Source organism: Felis catus, chromosome B2, assembly GCF_018350175.1.
Source record: "Felis catus isolate Fca126 chromosome B2, F.catus_Fca126_mat1.0, whole genome shotgun sequence".
NCBI lineage: Eukaryota > Metazoa > Chordata > Mammalia > Carnivora > Felidae > Felis > Felis catus.
This window is the reverse complement of record NC_058372.1, coordinates 144,015,059-144,033,026: the sequence shown is the minus strand read 5'-3', so window position 1 is coordinate 144,033,026 and position 17,968 is coordinate 144,015,059. Positions and strand designations below refer to the sequence as shown.

The following is a 17,968-nucleotide window of genomic DNA, read 5'->3' as shown; positions in this document are numbered from 1 at the left end:
TCACCTCAACATCACCAAGTAGCAAATAGAACATAAACGAAAAACTGATTATCCTGCAACTTGCCTATTATTATTTTAGTGTCATTCTTTTTCTGCTTTCCCCAGTATGGCATTAGGTGGCATGAACAGTAACAATTCTCATCAATTCTTAGTGACAGTGCTTATCAAGTAGAATTTAGTGTATATGACCGCCCACCCCCCCAAAAAAATTCCATTGGCAGATATAATATTCCCAAGACATACGGCTTATAGAGGAAAAACGATCAAACCAAAAGGCAAAGTCACGGAGTGTCAGGGGCTTTAGAGATAATCTAGGCCATCTTGACCCTAGCAGATGAGGAAACTGAGGCCCCGGGAGGCACTTTATCAAAAACAGGTACATAGAAGAACAGAAATGAAATCTGCCATTTAGACTCTAAGTCTTGGGCTTTTGATCTGATTTTTATCTCGACACAGCATCTAATTTCTAGAGCTGGAAATGAGCTTAACTTTACCCACCCCCACACATTTGGAATCAGACGGGTTGATTTGAACTTGAGATGCTAGTTAATTAAGTGTTCACACTGAGGCAAGATGTATTTTGTTTGACGTTGCTGTGCCTCAGTTTTCTCATCTGCACAATAGGGAATAATAACATGTTTCCCTTTAGGGGTTTTATTAAAGCTAAATGAGAGAATGTAGAGGAAGGTTTCACTATTGCCTGGTGCATTGCTCACACAGACAGAAATGGCATTAACTACCACTATTTTGACAGAGTGAAGGTTACCTGAAAAAAGCAGGTGTTTGGAAGGAATCAAGAATTTGGCAGGCTTTTGAGGTCTTTGTATTTCTACTGACTGTGCATAAAAACACGTTGGCTCTACTTCTGAGACTCACCTGTCAATATCATAATAATGGTAATATTAGCTACTATGCTGAAGCAGTCTAACAGTAGAGCATTGGAAATCAGACAACACAAATGCTGAAGCACATAGCGGAAATGCATTTGGATGACAGAACCTTGAACCTCAGATGGGAATGGCATCTCATTCTGCCTTCCTAACAGCATACGGACTTTTAAAACACATTTGACCCCTGGGACACCTGGGTGGCTCAGCTGGTTAGGCATCTGACTCGATTTCCGCTCAGGTCGTGATCTCGTGGTTGTGAAACTGAGCCCTTCACTGGGCTCTGTGCCGGGCACGGAGCCTGCTTGGGATTCTCTCTCTCCATCTCCCTCTGCCCCTCCCTGCCCGCATTCTCGCCTTCACTCCCCTCCCCGCCAAATTATAAAATACATCTGACCCTAGAACAACACAGGATGAGGGCCACTGGCCCCCTGCGCAGTTGACAACCCATGTATAGCTTTTGACTCCCCCCAAACTTAACTACAAATAGCCTACTGTTCACTGGAAGCCTTACTGATAGCATAAAGGGCCAAGTAACACACATTTTGAATGTTTCACATATTAGAGACTGTATTGTCACAATAGAGTGGGCTAGAGAAAAGAAAATGTTACGAAGACAATCGTAGGGAAGAGAAAGTCCATTCCAGTACTGTGCTGTGTTTATTGAAAACCATCTGCATGTAAGTGGACCCATGCAGTTCAAACTGTGTTGTTCAAGGGTCAGCTGTACAGTCACGGGGATTCTTTCCCACGCTCTACAGCTATTCACCTGATAAGTACCCTGCGGAGGGGCTGGAGGAGAATTACTGCAGGAACCCCGACAGTGACGAGGACGGACCCTGGTGCTACACCACAGACCCAAACAAGAGGTTCGACTACTGCGACATTCCAGAGTGTGAAGGTCAGGAGCGGCTCTAGAAAATGTTCTCACATCTGCCATCTATCTGTAACGTGCTGTAGAGTGATTTCCTACAGGGATATTATTAACAATCAATTAGTGGCATGTTTGACAAAATTGAGTAACGTGTTTACCTCTGGGAAAAGACCAAAAATTTGCTCAGACTCATCCCTATTTATTGGCCTCAATTATTTTTATTTAAATGTTGTTTCAATATGTACAAGTATCAAAGTAGATGTAAATTCTAGATACAAGTTCTTTTTTTAAGTTTATTTATTTATTTTGAGATATAGAGAGCATGAGCAAGCAGAGGGGGAGGGGGAGAGAGAGAATCCCAAGCAGGCTCCGCACTGTCAGTGCAGAGCCTGACGTGGGGCTTGATCTCATGAATCATGAGATCATGACCTGAGCTGAAACCAAGAGTCGGATGCTTAACCACCTGAACCACCCAGATGCCCCTAGATACCATTTCTTTTTTTTTAATTTTTAAAAATATTTTTGCTTATTTTTGAGACAGAGAGAGACAGAGCATGAGCAGGGGAGGGGCAGAGAGAGAGGGAGACACAGGATCCGAAGCAGGCTCCAGGCTCTGAGCTGTCAGCCCAGAGCCTGACACGGGGCTCGAACTCACAGACTGTGAGATCATGACTTGAGCTGAAGTCGGACACTTAACCGACGGAGCCACCCAGGCGCCCCTCCTAGATACCATTTCTTACGCTTAAAGCTCTTACACAGGATAAAGCCAAAAACAGATTTGCGATTAAATCGTTAGAACCACAACATCAGTAAAATCCAAATACATGTATTCATTTAATGTGGTAGACTTTGCTGTTTTGTCAAAGCCAAGCATCAGCCCGGGTTTTTAAACCGGCAATCCGCTATCTTTAAGGACCAACCAGTTGAATAGCGTACCTTGAGAGTAAATGCTAAAAACTTTAAGAACCTCCTATTGAAAAACTTTTCTTCGTTTCCTATTTTCTGCCACATTTATCGGTTCAAAAGGGGAATGGATGAGGGTGGAATTTGTGTGGCAGTGTGGATTGTATATGCACCGTGCAACAGCTCACTTCTCCCGTCTTCGTTCCAACCACAGAGATGCCTTACTGGTATATGATGTCATGAGGTCATTTGGCCCTTAAATGACATGAAAGCATCAGTTTTGTATCAAGTCCGCCTCTGGTTTCGTTATCATTCCGTAAAAATTAAAATCCTAGATTCTTCCACTGTACCATGTTATTCCAATAATTCCAAAAAGAAAGAAAGAAAGAAAATGTAAATGGGAAGAAAAAAAAAAGAACTCCAGACCAAAGTTTCAGTTTTTAAATAATGTAGGAGTGCAAAAAACAAGCAGTCTTGCTTCTCAGTACAGGAGTGCCCCCCCCAACCCTCTCTTATCCGCAGGGGATACGTTCCAAGCCCCACTGTGGATGCCTGAAACTGTAGACAGTACAGAACCCTGTATGTACTGTCTTTTTCCCTGTACCTACATACAATAAAGTTTAATTATAAATAGGGCGTAGTAAGAGATGAACAACAATAAGTGATAATAAAGGGGGGTGATTATGACAATACACTATACACAATAACTGTAATCAAAGTTATGTGAATGCGGCCTCCCCACCTCCATATCTTATTGTACCATATCCTCCCTTCTGGTGGTGACGTGAGATGATAACATGCCTACAAGATGAGACGAAGCAAGGGGAAATGTCGTAGGCATTGTGATGTAACCTTGGGCTACTGTCGACCCTCTGACGATAGGTCAGATCATCTGCTTCCGGGCTGCAGTTCACCGCAGGTAACTGAAGCACAGAAGACAAAGCCACGGATAAGGAGGGGCTACTGCTATAATATAAAAAGAGAAGCCCTGTCACTTTAGGTGAATATTGGTCTCCGGGGAGGCCTTGAGCACCAACAAAAACTCAAGCACTAAAATCCAACTCACTGGCCGTCATCCACGTGATCAGAATAACTTCCTAGAAATTTCTAAAGACTGTTACTGAAATGAAGACATCAAGTATTTAAAAATCTTCATAGAGAACTTACAGATTTCTGGGGATACGTGCACCTTCTCCCCATACCCTTCCCACCCACCAAGGGCCAGTGGATCCCAGTTTGAGGAACAGGGTATTACGGAATTTCTGGACGTGGTCATGAGTGTAATAGTTGAGGGGGTATTGACCGAAATACATGAATTTTACTCTTTGAAGGAGAGAATGACGTTTTAGAGTGTATTAGAAGAGTGCTTGCAGCAATTTCATTGTCAAATGATTGTAGGAAAATGCAAAGGAACAAGTAGCTAGTGGTATTTGAGGCATTGCTAGTTTTTACTCTTTTTTGATTCCTCCATTTCCGTTTCTTCCTTCATTCCTTTCCTCCTTCTCCATTCTGCCCAGATGAATGTATGCACTGCAGTGGGGAAAACTATGAGGGCAAAATTTCCAAGACCATCTCTGGAATCAAATGCCAGTCCTGGAACTCTCAAACCCCACATGCTCACGGATATATTCCTTCCAAGTAAGTCTTACTGGAAAAGCAATTCGACGTTTACAACTCTACACCTCTAGGGAGCGTTTAATGTTATTTAGATGTTTTCGCATGCCTCAGGAAGAGAACACATCTGATGTTTTGAATTTGGAAGTGTGTATCCTCCGGCACCATTGCAACTGAGGTATAATTTCTTGGTACTCAAAATGTGGTGCAGGGAGGAGTGATATCATCTGAGAGTTCGTTGGAAATGGAGAATCTCTGACCCTCTGAATCTGAATTTGCATTATAACCAGCTTCCTGGCTGATTCATATGCACATTGAATTGTGAGAAATACAGATACATCTCACTTGTGTATTTTCCAAGTATTTCCCTCCTCTCTTTATTCCTTTCCTTTTCCTTTATACTGATGAGATTCAAGGCTTCCTAATGTATGATCTACGGACGGGCCTTAGGGATTGTGAATCCCCCATCGTTTTATGTGTATTTATATCAGTGCATTTTTCTGGGGTGAGGATTTTCAACTTCCACCAGAGTTTCAAAGGGGATCATGAATTTATAATAGGAACAAGAATCCATGATCTGGAAAGTAATGATGATTCCTAGAGTAAGGCTTTCTGGGTCTTCCTTCTCACACTAATTGTACTGGAAAATGCCTCGTAATGGGCCTTATAAAACTCATAGGAAATGGGACTAAGCCACGGATTTCACCGTGGCTCACAACTCCCCTGAATTTCTATACATCCATTCCACAGGGCTCGCTTAAAACACAGCCGTTGTCATTTGCCATCAAAGGAGAAATACGATAAAGGCCTCAAGGCCCAGACTGGATAAATTCACTTTCCAGAGACTAGAAGAGGCTTGTTTAAGCCACTGCTGGTTGTTCTCTACATCCTGACTGAATATTCACAGCTTCAGACAGGGACGTGAAATAAGCCCAAATGGCCACAGGCTTGCCGTGCATCTCACAGTCTCCGTCACTAGGTCCCTGCAGAGGTCCCTGGGGCACTATTTGGCCAAGTGCTTCAGGAGTATACCTTCTCCCTTCCAGTTTCTATAAGCTTAAAGGCTAACAGGACCAGAACCTGGTAGACCAGAAGGACCATTCCTTTAAGTTATGAAGATGCCAACTTCTTGACATCTTCTTGCCAACTTCTTGTCTTAGATGACCATCCCTGGTCAGTGAGTACTTTGTATTTTCAAATGGCTATCATTTGCAGCTGAATAACTGGAGTTTGCCTACATTAATTTTCCAGATGGCCAAAATGATGAAGGCCTGTGGTTTTTGCATATACACTGTTAGAAAAACAGCCCTTGGAATAGTGAGCTAATCTTTCTAATGAGATAGTTACCTCTTTGAGGACAGCTCTCATCCAGTCATTTCCTTGGGTGCCTGACTGTGCCTAGCACACAGCAGATGCTCAATATTTGCTCATTTGAAGTGGTTCTCACCCATAAATGTAAATGCTCAGTGCTATTAAAATCCTTCTTACCCCTTCAGATTTCCAAACAAGAACCTGAAGATGAATTACTGCCGTAACCCTGATGGGGAGCCCCGCCCGTGGTGTTTCACCACAGATCCCAACAAACGCTGGGAGTTCTGTGACATCCCGCGCTGTAGTAAGTATGGCTCCTGCCCGGTCCTCAGGGATCCTCACCTGTTATGCCCTTGAAATAGAAACAAACAAACAAAACAAAACAAGCAAACAGCAACAAACAAACAAACAAAAACGAACAGAAACCTTGCATCAGGCTCGAGCGCTGTGCCTAGAACGTGCCTTATAGGTCCCGTGGGATATAATTGTTCTTTTAAAACAATTTATTGATGACTGTAGGTAATTGATCAGAGCCTCTACTGATTATGCTTTCGTTGTTGTTTTTCTTGCCTCTTCCAAGTACAGTTCAATGTAGGTTTGGGGGAAGTATCTCTGCTATCCTACTTTTCTCTAGTGCACAAGGGCAACAGACCCATGCTTTCTGATACATGGATTTCAAATCAATCCGAGTTCCTCGTGACTGTTGCTTTGTAAACAAAGCGATCTCTCTGGATGCGCAGTTTTTCAGTAAGCCAAACTTGTGAGCGAGCAGCAGAAAGATAGTGTTCAGGGGAAGACTTGGCAGGAATGACTTGGAAGAAACAATTTTATGTTTTCCTTCTGGGAGAACCTGTAACGGAGGACTAAACATTTAGACAAGGACAGTCATCGAAGATTAAAAAAGATGCAGGAGACCTTGATGGTGGCTTCCTGTTCTTTGATCTGCCAATCGTGCTTTGGGACTCTGAAGGTTATCAGGTGCTCTCCTTTATGAATATCAATTATTTTGTCATCTTTTTTTTTTTCCTCTCAAGAATTTCTTGATTTCCGTATGCATACGCTTTTCCTTGGAGGTAATTTTTGCCTTCTTTCAATGGGCTCCTTGTTGTTTGGCTTTATAGAATGCTGGGTGTTCTCCAGTTATGTTTACTCAGTGAATAATTTATTCATTGCAAAGGAAGTTGTATCATTGGTATATGTGACTCTTACCATAAATGATGAACTGAGCAGAGAAAATATAAAAAGAAGCATCCACTCCAAGGGTCTTGTCTTGGGAAGAGTTCCTCATTAGATGATCTAATAAACTCTACCAAGTCAACTTCTTTTGAAAATGATGGGCAACTTTCAAATGCCAGATTCCAAGAGAGGGTGAGCCGAAGACAGGCTGATTCTCCCTGTCTCCATCCCTCCTACAATATCCATCTGTGCATTCTTTATTTTCAAAATACTCATAGTAATTTATTACCTCCATTCAAGCAACACCACCCCCAACTCCTGGTCCAACGTATGAGTGTCTGAAAGGCAAAGGTGAAAACTACCGAGGGAAGGTGTCCCTCACCGTATCTGGACACACTTGTCAGCGCTGGAGCGAACAGACCCCTCACAAGCACAACAGGACCCCTGAAAACTTCCCTTGCAAGTAAGTCCGCCTCTGGTCTCAATCCCTGTCTGCTGAATGGAATGTGAAATCCCACTGACTCGGCCTTGGCTTTGTTACTAGAGGAACCAACATTAAAGTATTCTCGAATGAGAACTGGCCAAGTCATACACAAGGAAGTGAAATTTCACACTGCCTCTCCTCTAACGCTCGTTCTTTAAGTGTGGTTCCCCAGACCAGCAGCACTGGCATCATCAGAATTTGTTCCAAATGCAGACTCTTGAGCCCTGTCCAGATCCACTAAATCAGAAACTCGGAAGTGGGTCCCGACAATGTATTTTGGAAAGCTCTCCACTAAATGCACAGTAAGGTTTGAGAACACAAATTCGACAGCTATGATGTATCCTTCTTGAGGCAGAAACGGTCTGGAAAATACCCACTGTGTTTTCCACGTTGAGCATAGCACCCAGCCCACAGCAAAAGACCTATTTTGCTTCACTATCCACAGTTGAGGCGTATAGTCCCATCATTTGCCAGTGAGAAGCATCGGTGCCATAATTCTGCGGATCCTGCGGAATCCCTCTGTGCTTAAGTTTCCGCCTGTTACTCGATTTGTGTCATTCTGGAGAATTAGCTGGGTGCATCCCCGATATCACCATCAACAAGCATGCATGCACCATTATGTATTGAGCCTTTTTGAAAAGCTGGATTCCCAATCACTGCTTTTTCAGAAATTTGGATGAAAACTACTGTCGCAACCCTGATGGAGAAACGACTCCGTGGTGCTATACGACCAACAGCGAAGTGAGGTGGGAATACTGTCAGATCCCGTCCTGTGAGTCCTCGCCACTGTCCTCAGAACATTTGGACGCCCCAGGTAAGGAAGGGGAATGAGAGCTTACCGAGGGCCCCGAGGCATTCTGGGTTTTTCCACTTCAGTGGTGCCACGGGACACGGTAGCTTTGTTTATAGTTTCCTTCTGCTCTGTTCAGAGAGCATGCTGTATGATTTCAATTATTTTGAGTTTGTTGAGGCTTGTTTTAAGGTCGAGAATATGGTTGTCTTGGTGAACGTGCCCCGTGCTCTTGAAAAGCAGGTAGCTCTGCTGTTGTCGCGTAGTGTTCTACGAAGGCCAGTTAGGACGGGTGGGTTAGTGTTGTTTCGCTCTTCTGAATCCTTCCTAATTTTTGTTTTTATCTCTGTTCTATAGATTTCTGAGAGATGAATGGTGATGTCTCCAACTTGAGCTATGGATTCGTCCATATCTTCTTGGTCTTGTGTTTGCTTTATCCATTCTGGAACTCTTTGTTAGGGATATATACATTTAGAATTGTTAGGTCTTCTTGAAGAAATGACCCATTCATCATTATGTAACGTCTCCCCTTTTCTTTGGAAAGACTGCCCGCTTCAGTCTGCTTTTACTTGTAGGAGTACAGCCCTTACAGCCCCATTTTCACTACTGTTTGTATGATACCTCTTTTCTCTCAGCCTTTTAACTGAGATGTTCAACATTTGCATTTAATGTAATTGCTTTATTTTTATTCTTATTTATTTTTAAATTTTTAAATGTTTTTATTTGCTTTTGAGAGAGAGAGAGAGAGAGAGAGAGAGAGAGAGAGATCAGGGGAGGGGCAGAGAGAGAGGGAGACATAGAATCTGAGGCAGGCTCCAGGCTCCGAGCTGTCAGCCCAGAGCCTGACACAGGGCTTGGACTCATGAACCGTGAGATCATGACCTGAGCCGAAGTCGGACGCTTGACCAACCGAGCCACCCAGGTGCCCCTAATATAATTGTTAATATGGTTGGATTTAAAAGTTGTTTCTACTTGTCCTGTTTGATTTTTGTTATTTTTTTCAATCTTTCTCTGCCTCTGTGTTCACTCAATATTTTTGATTCTCTTTTATCACCGCTATGTGCTTATTAGTTAAACCAATTTTAATGTTTTTACTATTTTTTTCCAATATCTACAATGTCCATCTCTAACTTATCACATTACACCCTCAAATGGTATTAGTCTCCTATATTTGAAATGCAAGAATCTTAGAACACTGTATTTCCACTTCCTCCCTGCAGTGTTGTGCTACTGTTCCCAAAGGGCTTCCTTCTACTATGTTATAAATCTCACAATATATTGATACTATTTTTGCCCTAATAGTCACCTTTTGAAGTGATTATAAATTAAAGTGCTTATGTTCTTCATTTCTTTTTGAAGATTCAAATTTCTATCTGGTATCCTATTTCTTCTGTAAAAAAAAAACTTAACCTTGAACATTTTTTGTAGTACAGATCTGCTGCTAATGAAGTCTTCCAGCTTTTGTATGTCTTAAAAAGTCTCCATTTTGCCTTCAGTCGAAAAAATAATTTTGTTGGGTGTAGAATTCTAGGCTAATTTTTTTTTTTCACTACTTTCATGATATTCTGTTTAGAATAGCTTCTGACCAGAAATCTTATCTTTGTTCCTAAGTATTTCATACTTCCTTTTTCTCTGGCTGCCTTCAAGATTTTGTCTCATCTTTGGTTTTCAGCAGTTTCATTGTGGTATGTCCACATGTGTTGTCCATTTATTTACATTTTGTGTCTATCCTGCTTGAGGTTCTCTGAGATTCCTGTATGTGTGGATTGATGATTTTCATTACTCTTATAAAATTCTCAGACATTATTATGAAACTATTTTTTTCTTGCTCTCTCTCTTTCTGTTTTCCTTTTTTTTAAAAATTTTTTTTCAACGTTTTTTATTTATTTTTTGGGGGACATAGAGAGACAGAGCATGAACGGGGGAGGGGCAGAGAGGGAGACACAGAATCGGAAACAGGCTCCAGGCTCCGAGCCATCAGCCCAGAGCCTGACGCGGGGCTCGAACTCACGGACCGCGAGATCGTGACCTGGCTGAAGTCGGCCGCTTAACCGACTGCGCCACCCAGGTGCCCCTCTGTTTTCCTTTTTTAGACTCTAATTACCCTTTCATATTACCTCATACCTCTTATATATTCTTCTTTTCCCTTCCACTTTTTTCTCTCTTTGTGTGTCAGTTTAGACCATTTCTTTTTTTTAAGTTTTAATTTATGTATTTGAGGGAGAATGACTGGGGGAGGGGCAGAGAGAGAGAAGGAGGACAGAGGATCTGAAGTGGGCTCTGTGCTCACAGCAGTGAGCCTGATGTGAGGCTCAAACTCGTGAACTGTGAGATGATGATCTGAGCCAAAGTGAGACACTTAACCATCCGAACCACCAGGAGCCCCGGTTTAGATCATTTCCATTAACCTATTTTCAAGTTCTCTGATTCTCTTTTCAGTTGTGTCTAGTCTGCAGATCAGCCCATCAAAGGAATTCTTCGTCTCTAATATCATGTTTCTTTAAATTTCTATCATTTGCATTTTATCCTTTCTATCTCTGCTGAAATTCTTCACCTATTCATATATCTCGTTCACCTTTCCTATGAGATACTTTAGCATATTAATCATAGCTACCTCACAATCTCTGATAGTCTGCTCTGGTCATCTCTGAGTCTGGCTCCATTAATTTCTTTCTTACTGGCTTTTTTAGTGTGCCTTGTTATTTTTTATCCAATGTGGGACATTATGTGTAGAAGAATAGTAGCGATGGCAGTAGATAGTACTTACACTTTGAAATGGACACCCTCCTTCTGTAAGCATCTTGTGTGGGTAACTGAGTCAATCTAATCAGAAGATGAACAGAGTTTGAGTTGTCGTTGCTGCTTTTATGTTAAGCAGGTTTCACATTCCTCATATCCCCTTCACATTCCTTCACATTCCTTACAGTAAAGTTTGGGGGTGCTCAAGAGTTTTCTTAGGATTCCTAATCCGGTCTTAGTTTTTAGCAGTCACTACATGCTTGCATCACAGAGGGCTCTTGCTCTAAACCTGATTTTAGTGATAGACTGCTATTTCTTGTTACTCAATGCTAAGCTTTTGGTGGAGGTAGGCATTCTCTACCTTCCTGATCTACCCTCAGTCTTAGATGGGCTCTGTACACTTGGGCTTTAAAGGTAGTGTTTTCTTAATGTTCTTGCTCCTTCTTTCCATGGAACTAAATTCCAACTTGTATCTGTGGTGGATCTTAAGTGGAAGAGTACCAGACTTCTGCTCTGGGTCAGTGAAGGATTCTGAGCACCGGAGAATTCCCTGTCCCTTTTCCAGGGGAATAGATCTTTACCTGTATCCCTCCTTGAGAAGCAATGGACATTTTGCCTGCACTCTTGGGTGCAGAACTATTTCCTGCCCCATCTCCCATCAGATTAAGGCTTTGGCTTTGTATAAGCAAAAGGCCTGGGGAAACACACACACACACACACACACACACACACACAAGGATTTCATTTCTGCCCCCACTGGAAGCCAATCATCATGTGCAGCTTAGACTATTGAATGTGCCTCTGGGCTCCTACCCATCTATTCTCATGAGCACCCAGTGGACATCCAAGAAAAAGAACTTGCACATGAGTGCAATTTCCAAGTAAAGTACTCTGGCCCATTTGTTTTTTCTTGAATTTTAAATTAAATATTTACAAAAGAAAGTACATGATTAAAATTCTACAGTGTGATGGATCTATTGTTTTCTTTACAAGTCCATCTGACTGCCAATATGGAAAAGAAAGCAAAGTTAATTTCAAGAGACTACTGTTCTGTTTGTGTCATAAATTGCTTCACATATCTCTGTTCTAGTCATTACTTAGTTGATTTCTTCTATTTCAGTTTCAGTACCACCTGAACAAACTCCTGTGGTCCAGGAGTGCTACCGAGGCAATGGACAGAGTTATCGAGGCACATCATCTACTACTATCACAGGAAAGAAGTGTCAACCTTGGTCATCTATGGTACCACACCGACATGTGAAGACCCCAGAACGCTACCCAGACGCGTATGTCTTTCATTTTAACCACGAGAGGAACAATAGCCAAACTAAATTTCTGTTAGAAGGTCCATGCTTTAAGCTAACTTCTTAGAACCAGATTTCTCTTTCACACCCTGGCTCCAGAATGTGAGGCAAAATGTCTTAGGCACCTTGCCTTTGAGCAAAAGCTCTGGAAGTAGAGACGTTAGAAACTGGCTATCTTTCCTGAGTAGTTTTGTGAAAGAAAAGGAAGATGTGTAGAGGTGTTACAGTCACACCAGCAGAAAGCTCAGGAGAGCACATGACCAAAAACTTAGAAACAGAACCATTCTATAACCCCTGCTAAAGATCAATGAAATCTTTCAACTATGGAGTTTTATCATTCCAAACTGCAACCTCTGAAGTGGACTTTATCATTGGATCACAAATATATATATATATATATATATATATATATATATATTCAAGTATATATAAAATGTAACATATCACTTAAGTAGTACTGACACACGGCTCCTGAGCACAAGTGGTCTGCAGGGGTAGGCTGCCAGGACATGAAGAGCAAAAGCAGAAGGGCAGATGAAAGTCAGGGAGTATACAGATACCAATAAGCAAAACAGGTAGAAGGACAAAAACAAGCATTTCTGCTGTAAATGTTTAGAAAATGTAAGGAAAAACTATTTTCACATGATGGACAAAAGGTGTCACAGGACTGAGAACTTTTAGAAAGGGAAATAAATTAGTAGGTAGTAAGTTAGTTATAGGATTACTGAAGCTGCAGGGGTTTTGTAGGCTGGGGAATAATGAGGAAGGATCCACGAAGAGAAGGAGCCGAAAGAATATGCACAGATCTCCTGAAATCTTTGGCTGAATAAAAAGGTGCACCTGCACAGGGAAAGATTCCACAAAGTTTGCAGGACAAAGAACAACTACTGAAGAAAGAACAACTACCAGGGAGTGGTGAGATAAATGGAGATTACAGAACTCACACAGCATTGGGAGATTCTGTGTTCAGAGATTTGAGATCCTGAGTAGCCAGAGAGGGGAGACCTCATGGGACACCGTGAATATTTAGTCAAGACTATAGAAAAGTCACACTTTAGGAGTAGACTTAGTGTATTCCTAAAATAAAGGCTATTCTAGAAACACCCCAGCAAAGCCTAAAAGCAATCTTAAAAGGATCAAAATAATCTCTATGTAATTAACTACTTGCCACAAGTAAACTCAACTCTCTTTAGAAGAAAATGACAAAATCCAGTCACTCAGAAATGTGGCATCCAATACTGTCTGGCATAAATTTAAAAATTACCAGACATGCAAAGATCATTAAATGTAATCCAGAGCCAAGAGAAAAATCAGTCAATACAAGCAGACCCAGAAATAGATAAATTTTAAAAAGATATTATAATTGTGTTTAAGAATTTAAAGGAAAGTATGAATATAAAAGAGAAAAGTAGATATTCTAAAGATAAAGGAAAACTATAAAAGAACCAAATGGAAAAGGCAGGATTAAAAAAATATATATACATCAAATAAGTACAGTGGATGACCTTACCATCAGGTTAGACATTACAGAAGAAAATCTTAGCTTGAAAACAATGCAGTAGAAGCTATACACCCTGAAGCACAAAGTCAAAAAAAAAAAAAGACTGAAAGAAAATAAAGGAAATAAGGATCTCTAGAAAAATATCAAAAGTTCCAATATATGTGTAAGTCAAGTCCCAGAAAGAGAGGAATGAGATATTGAAACAGAAAAAAATACTTGAAGTAATGATGGCTGAAATTTTTCCCAATATGAAGAAAATTACAAACTCATAGGTTTAAGAAGCTCAATGAATCATAGGTAGAATTTCAAAATTTTATCAAATATTTAAGGAGAAATAATACTGATCCTTTATCATCTCTTACAGAAAACGGTGCAGGAGGGAATACTTATCAATTCAATTTGTGAGGCCCAAAAAACTGAGATACAAAAAGTAGACAAGAATATTGCTAGAAACTACAGAACATGATCTGTTGTGAACATAGACAAAAGACTTAACAAAAAATTAGTAACTTGAGTGCAGGATTGGTTTAACATTTGCAAACAACCAAACGAATCCAACGTGTCAACAGAATAAAAGTGATATATCATATGATGTTATCAATAGATGTAGAACAAAATTAGACAAAATTTAACATTCATATGATAAAAAAAGTTTTAGCAAACTGAGAATAGAAGGAAATGTCCTCAATTTGATCAAGGCCATCTACAAAAAACCTCCAGCTAATATATTAATGGGTAAAGATTAATGCTCTCTCTATAAGACTGGGGACAAGAAAAAGAAATAAAGAGGCTAAAGTTTAGAAAGGAATCAGTAAACCTATCTTTATTCACAGAAAACTTGATTAATAATACAGAGTCCTAAGGCCAAAAATAAGTGAGCTTTTCAAAGTCGAAATATACAAAAGTATATACAATATCAATATTCAAAAAATCCATTGTATTTCTATACACCAGAAATAACCAATTGGAAAAGAAAGATTTTAAAACAATGTCACTGACGATGGCGTCAAAAACAAAATATTTAATGATAAATTTAACAAAGTGTGTACAAGAACTATATACTGCTTGCTACAAAATGTTGAGAAAAATTTAAAAGATCTAAATATAGATATACTATGTTATGGATTACAAGAGTCAGTATCAGTTCTCACCAAACTGATCTTTGGATTCAACCTACATTCAAGCAAAATTCCTGCAGCTTTTTTTTTTTTTTTTGAAAAAGAGACAAAATCTGTAGGCAAAGGACCTAGAATCAGCAAAACGATCTATAGAAGAAGAACAAAGTTGGAAGACATACCCACCCTGATTTAAAGATTTACTATCAAAGTACAGTAATCAAGACACAGTGGTAATGGCAGAAAGGTATACAAATAGAAAAAAGGACGGTCCAGAACCAGACCCACATACACATGGTCCATTGATTTTCGATATGATGGCAAAGCAAAGCAGTACAGAAGGGAAGTCTTTTCCAAAATCATTCTCGAACAACTGGATATCCAGGTGGAAAAACAAAACCAAACAACCCAAACCTTGACTCTTCTTACCTCAAATTAGAGAAAACTCTTAGACCTGAAGGTGCAGGCTAAAACCTAAGCTGAAATATAAAGCTTCCAGAATATTTTCATATCCTTAGGGAAGGGAAAATTTTTTTTAGACAGGACCTGAAAGGCAGAATAAAAGAAAAAAGAATGTATATTTTGGACTTTAACAAAATGAAAACTCCTGCTCACCGAAAGTCATTGTTTAAAAAAAAAAAAAGGTAAATCACAGACTGAGAGAAAAATACTCTCAATTCATATATCTGCCGCATGGCTTATATCCAGAATATATACATAGTCTTCCTACTTGCTAATACAGAAACAAACAACCTAATAAAAATGGACAGATGAGTTCATTAGGCATTCCACAGGGAAGATACACAAACGGCCATTAAGTACCTAAAAAAATGCTCAATATCTTAGCCATCGAGGAAATAAGAATTGTAACCACAATAACCAATGGCAGTGGCTGTTATTGAAAAGAGGAAAGACCGACAACAGTGGGGCCAAGGTTGCAGAACAACTCTACCCACCGCCCCGTGTTCTGGGTAGAGTAGGAAATGTACAATCATTTCATGTGGAAATCAGTCTGCCCAGCAATAAGAAAAGGAATCAGTAATTGGTGGTATATTCATACAATGGATATCATTCAACAATAAAAGGGAACAAGCCACCGATACTCTTAAATAGCTCAAAAAAATCATCCTGAGGAAAGAAGCCAGACTCAGAAACGTACGTACCATGAATCCGTTTTTATGAGGTTCTGGAAGAGGCAAATCTGGTTTATGGTGAGAGAAATCAATAGTATTTCCTCCCCCAGAGGGGCAGCAGAGATACATTGAACGCTGACCCCGCTTTCTGGGGGGATGGGAATCCCGTATAATCCCGTATAATCCCGTGGGTTATACAGGTATATGTGATCAACGAAACTCATCAAACTCCCTTGAAGGTCTGTGCATTTCGCTCTGTATTAAGTATACCTCGATTCTAAAGAAGAAAGAGATCAGGGCCCCATTTCAAAAGGTAGAACTTTCGACACATCCAGTTGCTTGGGGGCCTCTCTGAAGGGCTTCCTTGGATTGTTGGCCAGGCCCCGAGACAGTCACTTGCCTGTAGTGTCCACAGACATAGTGCTGGATTCCCATAATTCATAGTATGTTTCAGTTTTCTCAGCAGGTTGTGGGTCTGAACTCGAAAGAGGATTGCAAAGCTGAGAAATCCCAGAGGCTGGGGCAGTTTGGGGGGGGGGGGGCGGCAGGGACCGCACTGCCCAGTGTTCCCAGATTCCTCACCTGCCGTGCCTCTTTCCCAGTAGTCTCTGACTCTCCCGTAAGCCCTCAGCCCGGCTGCTGCACCCTCACATCTCCTTTCACCCCCGCTTTAGCATCGTCTGCCTCCCTCCATCCAATGTGGCTTCAGGGAGGGAGTCCCCAATCCGCCTGCCCCCACCCCTGCATTTCCCCAGAAGGCATCCTTTAGAGAAACACATTCTGCCTGGGAGCTAGTTTTCCAGGCGAGCTTTTCTTAAGTCTTTCAAAGCCCAAGCCCACGAGATCTACCTGAGAGGCTATTTACAGTGTTTTCATGCTAAATGCACAGCATTTTAGCAACATTGTGAACCAGTTGATGGAGGGGGCTGGCCTGGGAGTGTGGTCACAACGTCACTCCTCAGGGGAAATATTCAGTTCCTACTTACATAGCTCTGTGTATTCATAAGATAGAGATAGAGATATATTTGTATGTGCATAAGAAAAAAAAATCTAAAACATCTGCTTTAAAATCAGTATTGGTTATCCCTGGGGAAATGTATATAACATTCCCAGGGAAAGGAAGACATTCAGGTACTTTCTTTTACACATTTAGGTATTATCTGTTTTTATGTGAAGTGCATATAAACTGTATTATTAAAGTAAAAATTATAAGCTATGGTTTAAAAACATTTTTTTAAGTTTATTTATTTTGAGAGAGATAGAGACGGCATGAGTGGGGAAGGGGGATAGAGAGAGAGAGTGAGAGACTCCCAAGCAGCCTCTGCCCAACACTGGGCTCGAACTCATGAAATTGCAAGAAGGTGACCTGAGCCAAAACCCAGAGTTGGGTGCTTAACTGACTGAGCCACCCAGGCGCCCCATAAGCTATGCTTTAAATGTACCCCGTTGTTTAGAAGTTGAGAACCATCTGTGCTTGTCATGATTATAATAGCAATTGGCACTGAGGTACAGGTAAGGGAACGATTTCAAAGTCACTTACTATCAATCAGTCTGTTATAACAAAAGTCTGGGAGGGCCCCAGAAGATTCTCCACCTCTCACACCCTGTATTGTGGACTCCACAGCGGCCTGACCATGAACTACTGCAGGAACCCAGACGCCGACAAGAGCCCTTGGTGTTACACCACCGACCCCAGTGTCCGCTGGGAATTCTGTAACCTGAAAAAATGTCCAGACAGAGAAGAGAGTGCCACCAAGTCCCCGACTGTTTCCCAGGTTCCGAGTGCAGAGGACCCTTCCGAGTCAGGTGAGAAGTCCGTGCCCTGACGTCCACACACCTGGGCATCGGGAGGATGCGAGGTGGGACGTCTCTTGGAAGGGCTTTATTGCTACAGGAAACTGAGCCCCGGCTGACGGTCGGCCACCGGAGGCCACAGCTGCTACTGCCCGTGTGACGTGGGTGGGCCACATTTTAAGGACTTGCAAACCAATTGGTGGTGAGGGATGGATGAAATGTGAGCCCGAGGAGACTGAGGGGCTGACCATGGCAGCACTGGCTAGGATGGAATCTGCTGGAACACCCAACACGCACCTCCTCCATGGAGAAGTAGAAATGATTAATTCGGGTTTGAATGTAC

General features: G+C 41.3%; 1 protein-coding gene across 1 annotated transcript in view; it reads left to right on the top strand.

Moving 5' to 3' along the window:
• The window catches only part of PLG (plasminogen), a 43,565-nt gene that overhangs the window by 10,826 nt on the left and 14,771 nt on the right, over positions 1 to 17,968 (top strand). The window contains exons 5-11 of the mRNA XM_006932130.5: positions 1,649 to 1,788; positions 4,182 to 4,302; positions 5,775 to 5,893; positions 7,066 to 7,228; positions 7,918 to 8,063; positions 11,899 to 12,064; positions 17,456 to 17,637. Of these exons, the coding sequence (XP_006932192.1) occupies positions 1,649 to 1,788; positions 4,182 to 4,302; positions 5,775 to 5,893; positions 7,066 to 7,228; positions 7,918 to 8,063; positions 11,899 to 12,064; positions 17,456 to 17,637 (1,037 nt within the window). The remainder of the gene's footprint in view (positions 1 to 1,648; positions 1,789 to 4,181; positions 4,303 to 5,774; positions 5,894 to 7,065; positions 7,229 to 7,917; positions 8,064 to 11,898; positions 12,065 to 17,455; positions 17,638 to 17,968) is intronic.